At 43.5% G+C, this 7013-nt stretch overlaps 1 protein-coding gene across 1 annotated transcript; it reads right to left on the reverse strand.

The window, feature by feature from the left end:
- Positions 1–798: 798 nt before the first annotated feature.
- On the reverse strand, positions 799–1836 carry LOC132042219 (uncharacterized; the record flags this gene model as incomplete). Its single annotated transcript, XM_059432824.1, has 2 exons — positions 1568–1836; positions 799–982 (listed from the first exon to the last, which is right to left on the reverse strand). Coding segments are annotated over exons 1-2 (453 nt in total), but the record flags the coding sequence as incomplete, so codon positions are not given.
- Between the last annotated feature and the right edge of the window lie 5177 nt (positions 1837–7013).

The raw sequence follows: 7013 nt of genomic DNA on the forward strand, positions 1-7013 counted from the left end.
ATTCCTTCAGTTCTGCAGGTGCCATTCTATAAGGAGGAATAGATATAGGCTGAGTGTCCGGCAGTACGTCTATCGTGAACTCTACCTCACGCTCAGGTGGGAGGCCTGGAAGTTCATCTGGGAACACATCTGGAAATTCATTAACTACCGGAACTGACCGAAGAGTCGGTACTTCCGCTTTCGAGTCATGCACACGGACCAGATGATAAATGTACCCCTTTCTAACCATTTTTCTTGCCTTGAGGTATGAAATAAACTTACCCCTCGGCGATGCTGTATTTCCCTTCCATTCTATAACCGGCTCTCCTGGGAACTGGAACCGAACTACTTTGCCTCTGCAATCTACGTTAGCATAACAAGAAGCCAACCAGTCCATCCCCATAATTACATCGAACTCAATCATACTTAGCTCTATTAAGTCCGCCTTGGTGCAACGATTATGTATAACCACCGAACAATTTCTATATACCTGCTTAGCTATAACCGAATCCCCTACAGGTGTGGCTACTTCGAACGGTTCTATAAATTCAGGTTTTATCCCAATTTTACCAACCACAAAGGGAGAGATATATGATAATGTAGAGCCTGGATCTATCAATGCATATACATCCTGGGAGAAGATCGATAATATACCTGTAACAACGTTTGGCGACGCCTCCTGATCTTGTCTGCTAGTTAAGGCATATATGCGGTTCGAAGGACCGCTGGAACTGGAACCTACGCCCCGGCCTCTGCCACGACCGGCTGGTGTCGGAACGTTTTGCCCTGTAGGGCGCATAGCTGCCGAAGAGGATGAACCAGCGCAACTGATTCAATAGGCTGAGCTGCTCCACCGGCATTACTGCCAAATCGACACTCCCTCATAGTATGGCCCTGACGGCCGCAAGAGAAACAAGCACCAGTAATACGACGACACTCCCCCGGATGACGCCTACCACATCGAGGGCACTGAGGTAAAGGTGGCCTCATCTGGGCTGAATCCCTGTGCGTCTGGAACCCTGAAGTCATGGAGCTTTGACCGGCTCCCCGAATACCCCGTGCTATCAAACCTCCTACCCGTGGATCGTGGAGGTGCACTCCGTGCCGGCCGAGAAAAATATCTACCATGCGCGTCTTCGTCGCCGCCGCCGGGGCCGCCCGCCCCGAAACTCACCGAATACCCGGCCGACCTAGCCCTCTTATGCCGACCCCGATCATGCTCTCTATCGTGTCGACGCCCCTACGTCGGTCCTCAACCCCCGTGCATATGCTTGCACCCGACAATATCCATACCGGGTTGAGAAGCCATTGCCAAACAGCCATCAATCAAATACGTATCCAACCCCATTACATAACGATGTACCCTATCAGCCATGTCCGCTACAATGGTGGGCGCGTACCGGGCCAGCGAGTCGAACTCGAGACTATAATCTCGAACACTCCTGCCATCCTGTCTCAACCGTAGGAATCTATCGACCCTAGCTCGCCTCACCTCCGAGGCAGAAAATGGCCCAAAAAGGCCTCCACGAACTCGTCCCACACGGCTGGAGGAGCATCCTCGCCCCTAGACAATTCCCAGGACTCATACCAGTTAACAGCCACATCACGTAATCGATACGAAGCCAACTCCACGGACTCAGTCTCAGTAGCTCGAATTACCCTCAACGTGCGCAACATCTGTCGGACAAAATCCTGTGGATCCTCTGCTGGTCGTGACCCATAAAACTCTGGGGGGTTACATGTCAAGAAATCACGAACCCTCAAACTATCGTATCTGTCTGCATGACCACCTCCTGCTCCGTGTCTGCGAGCCTGCCCCGACACTAATCTAGTCAATAACTGAACTGCATCCCTCATAGCTCTATCCTCTCGCCCCCGGGCCGGGGAGCCGGAGGCTCGTGGCTGGAATCCCAGGAGCTGGTGGTGGGGCAGTCCCCTGATCCGCTGCTGCTCTAGGCTCCCCCGATAATGGTGGTGTAGCGGAGCTCGCTGACTGAAGTCCAACCTCAGGTACAGATCGAGCATAGGCTCTAGTAGTCCTCCGGGTCTGACTGGTCTCCCCGACTATCGTCTTGCCCTTCTGGGCGGCTGTCGCCTTCTTCGGAGGCATCGCTGTAGACATAACAATCCGTCAGGAAAGAATCACCCTAATAATAATACGGCTCTATCGCACGATCTAAGACAAGGAAAGATGATATCCTAAATGCCCCGTAGCTTCCTCGTTTATAAATGTGGTGCACAACACATCGATAAACAAGATTCTACTAGACACGGTCGTGGACACTCCGAGGATTAACCGCTCCGATACCACTTTGTCACGACCCAACCCCGTAGGCCATGACTAGTGCCCGAGCCGGACACTCGTATACACTTGTTATCTATAGTCATATACTACTAGCATGAACGAGCCGATATAAGTATAAGGCAAAACATATGCAAGTCGAAGCTACCTATCTCCCGAAGAGTTATACCTTATAACAGCTAATATCGCAAAAAGCCGGCAAGGTCGTATATATATATATATAGGGAACGTCCCAACAAAACACAAGCCGGGAGGCTACCTTCATACACAGCTGCCATGATAAACATATTTAGCTACGCAAGCCGACAAGGCTGCCACTACAAATGGGTACGCCCCAGACACAAGTCATAACCATATAACAAAACAACAACCACACATAGACCCACACTTGTGACCACAGACCTCTAAGAGTGACAACGACATCATATGACGGGACAGGACCCCTCGTACCCTCGAACGACAACATATGTACATATCAAAAGGTTATACCGCGAAACTATGCTCCGGAACAAAGGAGCACTCGAAATAGCCGGATGGATCTCCTAGATCGGCGGATCCCCGAAACGAGCGTCCGCACCGCGGCATGAAACGCACCCCCCCCCCCCCCCCGAAGAAAGGGGGTCAGTACGGAATATGTACTGAGTATGTAAAGCATGAAACATAGTAAATGGAATCATATCCGAGACAAGGTGAACAGATTCAATGCAACAAACAGTTTCATAAAACTTGCCTTTGAACATATTTCATCCGTATCGTTCTCATATCAATGTCACTATAGTATTTCATAATCAAAGTTGCATAATCATTCCGTATATAACATATATAACGTGTCCCGCCCTCTAGTGAGGAACTCGGTAATTATAATCATAACATCATAAACATAAGCATATACGTGTCCGGCCCTTCGCAAGGGACTCGGTAATAAGGAATGTATGCCCTCCCGGCCTCCATCTCCAAATCATCATATATATCATATCATCATCATCATATATATATATATAACGTGTCCCGGCCCTCTAGTGAGGGACTCGGTGAATAGTATAATAGTTGTGCGCACGAGAACATACCCTGGCCCGGGACTCAGTGAAGGATATAGCGGTAGCACGAGCAGAGTCATAAGCAACCACATATATATATATAAAACATTTTTGAGACTCAATGAATAGTAAACCAAATCAGTTCTCGGACATTAGCATATTACATTTTATGAAAATTAAGCATACTTATGCAATTCCTTTTAAGAATAAGAACTCCTATGCATCACATACTAGTCCATCATGTAATAAATAACGAGATCATAGTTCCATTATATCAACATTTTCAACATTACGGACGAATAACAATCACATGTCATACTAGCAATTAGAGAGTGGAGTCACCCCGAGGCTCGATTATATCTTACTTACGTCTAGGACATGCCAAAAAGAAGGAAGGAATAGGCTTTGCGTACCTTTAGCGTTTAGTCGTATAATAACTTGTACTTGCTGCCCAACAACACTTATCCTATATCAAGATATCAAGAGCTACAGTTAGTCTACAAAGGATTTTAATACGCACTCTAACGCTCACAATCCCTTTCAAACATTTAGACGACGTTTCGTTCGCATTCAAACCAACTAGTGCTACAAGCTAACATTGCTAGTCATTCCTTTCCTATATCATTCCAAACTTGTTTAACATGACTTAGGGAACTTTGGACAGCTTGTATATCATTCAATTCAGTCCCAACTCACGGCCAAACAGCCCATACAACAATACCATTTCACTTTTACTACATGTTCATAATGACATTCAATCATTCAACAACATTACTTCACTTCTAACCTCAAAACAGTCCACGGTTTGGACTGCTTATACATCTCAACTTGATTTGTTTCACTAACACCTTAATTCACATATTCAACATACATACAATATATCACAATGTGCACAACAACAACAATCAAAATTTGGCACAAAACAGTCCATAATCTTCCCTAAACAGTCCCCTTACACGGCTTCAATGCCATTCTTACAACTTCTCGATTTTCACTCATTTATCCACATTACAACACCTTCAATCCACATCCAATATATATGCACAAGAAGACCAAACATAATTCCATTCAAGTCTACAACACATGGCTCATTTAAACTTTAAGAAAACAGCCCAATTCTAACATGCACATCATAAACCAATTCTACAATCTTAGTTCCATTACATATGGTGGCATACATTTATTTACCAACAATACATGCAAAATGGAATCAACCATTGCTTCACCAAGCTCACGGCTCAACCTCAAGTTCAACCACAACAACAACCCAACAACAACATGCATGAATTATACATTCAAATCTTCATACAACACAAGAACAATGATCATTCTTACCTTGTAACTTGTCCTTCAAACTTGGCCGGATCTTCAACTCTATGGAATGCTACACCTCCTTGTCTCTACCCAACAACTACCACACGTCCTTATACACTTGATGAGGAATTTATCTACTTGGAAAAATTGATTTTTGGATCAAAATGGAGGAGGGTGTTCTCGGCCAGCTTGTAGCCGAGAGCCTCTCTCTCTATCACTATACTTTTCCAACTTTGAATTGTTGAAATGAAATTCTAGTTGGGTTATGAATCAGCAATTCCCTTTATATATGCAGTCCACAAAGTGGACATGTGTCCCACCCAAGTTCTTAGCCAATAAGAGTTGGCCAAATCCCAAGTGGGACCCACACGGCCACTTAGGCTCACTAATGATGTAATTAAGTTCTTAATCTCACTTAGTCATCCAATCTTGGTCAATTAATCCTTATTCTCCAATAATGTTCTTATACCAAACGAAATTCATAGGCTATTTGATGCATCGAAACGAAATCGGGAGATGAAAACCCTTACCGGAACCCTAAAACCGCTTTGTCTTTAACTTGTCGCACTTAGCTTTATAATGTCCACTTTGGCTCGAAGACTTGTTTCTCTTGCAACTATGCCTCGCCCGTACCTCACAAGCACTAACCTTGCCTTCCCTTCTCTTTTTAGTAATTGGTTTTCTTAAACCATTGCTACATCTTTCCGTAGGTTCTTTAAATATCAGTGTTCAATCCACATCGTCCTTGCTAAGCGTTCGCTCTTCTTATCAAACACTTACTTAGTCTTATTCTTAGCATACCAATACTTACAGGTGGCATCACTATCCTTATACAACTTGTATAAAGTACGTTCCATCTTAGACATAGTCCTTCCGTCCCCTGTTTATTCTACTTCTATATATATTGTTCATTCCCAAAACTCGCTCGTCTTATTTTGTCATATTTCTTTCCCTTCCTTTAATTGCTCTTGACTTCCCCACTTCCTAGCGTTCTGTCATTCAAAGTCTCCGCAAAAGCTTCTCACACCGCCTTAAATACCATCCTAACTTTCATCCACTTATATTGGCTCGGTTTTCCGATCTCACTAATTTATTTCGGTAAAGTGTCTCCTTGTAGCTCGACATCCGTATCCAACACATTACCGTGTCAATTATTCCTATCTCATCCTTGTATTTCCTGTCTTACCGCTTCCCCTTCGGGGGGGGTGTACTTATATCATTACCTATTTATACTTGCCTTCATGCGGTTACACCCCGTATTTCGTACGTTGGAATATTCTAAGTTGGTTGCGACGAGGTATGGACAAGACTTTTAATTTCCTATTTTTGTTGATTTTGTCTCAATGCGACAGTGCGCATATCCTTTTGTTGGTATTAAGTGTTAAGTGAAGAATAGAGGAAAATTAGAGAATGAAAGTTGAAAAATTTAAACCAAAAAATGAATTATGAAAAGTTAATATTATTTGCAAATGGCCCTAGGTGGCCGCCATGTGTGAGTGTGTGTATGGGGCCATGTGTTTAAATTACATATAGCCAAAGCATGACTAAGTAAGTCATCTTAATCACTTCACCCTTAAGAAGTTTCAAGAGAGAGTTGAAGAGAGAAAAAAAAAAAAGAGGCACACGGCCGTAACAGAGCAAGGGGGCGCGAAATTTGCCCTCAAATTTGATCTTGGAAAATTCTTTTCTTTAAGATTTCCTACTGCTAAGTGAAGGGCCCCGTCGTACGTGGTTGTTGGAGCAAGAAAAACGTTCGTTGTTGCCTTGTCCAAGCCTAGCTTAGAGAGGAGAAGTTGATTGGAAAGGTGAGGTATATTTGATTTCCTTTACATGCTTTATAGATGGTTGTGTGTGTTGTGGTATACTTTGGTGAATCAGTCTACGGAATTGGTGGTATGTGAGTATAGCCGTGTGTGTGGGTGTTGTAGAGAATGAAGAATTAATGTATTCTACATGTTTGTGTGTTGTCAGTAAGGTGTGTAAAATGAATAAACTTCATGAAAACATGGATGTTGAGGTTGAGCCATGAATGTTGTGTGTGGCCGTATGGGCTGTTTTAGTATGACAAAGAATGGATTGATTTTACTTAGCGCTTTAGTTGTCAGGTTATGGATTACAGTGGATGTAAAATCGCATGGAAATCATGAAGAGGTATGATGATGCCTTGGCCGAGAATGGGTTATTTTGTGTGCTAAGGAATGAATTTATATTGTGTGGTAATTTAGTTGTTATTGTCATGAATTCATGAAGAAAAGAAGGGGTTTAAAAGGTTTAAATGGAAGTTTGGGGTCGTTTTTAAACTTTTAGAAGAAATGGATTTTAAGGCTTTTATTTTTGGAAATGAAGTTTTAACGTGTAATTTTTTGGGGGGGAGAATTTGA

Source organism: Lycium ferocissimum, unplaced genomic scaffold (genome assembly GCF_029784015.1).
Source record: "Lycium ferocissimum isolate CSIRO_LF1 unplaced genomic scaffold, AGI_CSIRO_Lferr_CH_V1 ctg14139, whole genome shotgun sequence".
Taxonomy (NCBI): domain Eukaryota; kingdom Viridiplantae; phylum Streptophyta; class Magnoliopsida; order Solanales; family Solanaceae; genus Lycium; species Lycium ferocissimum.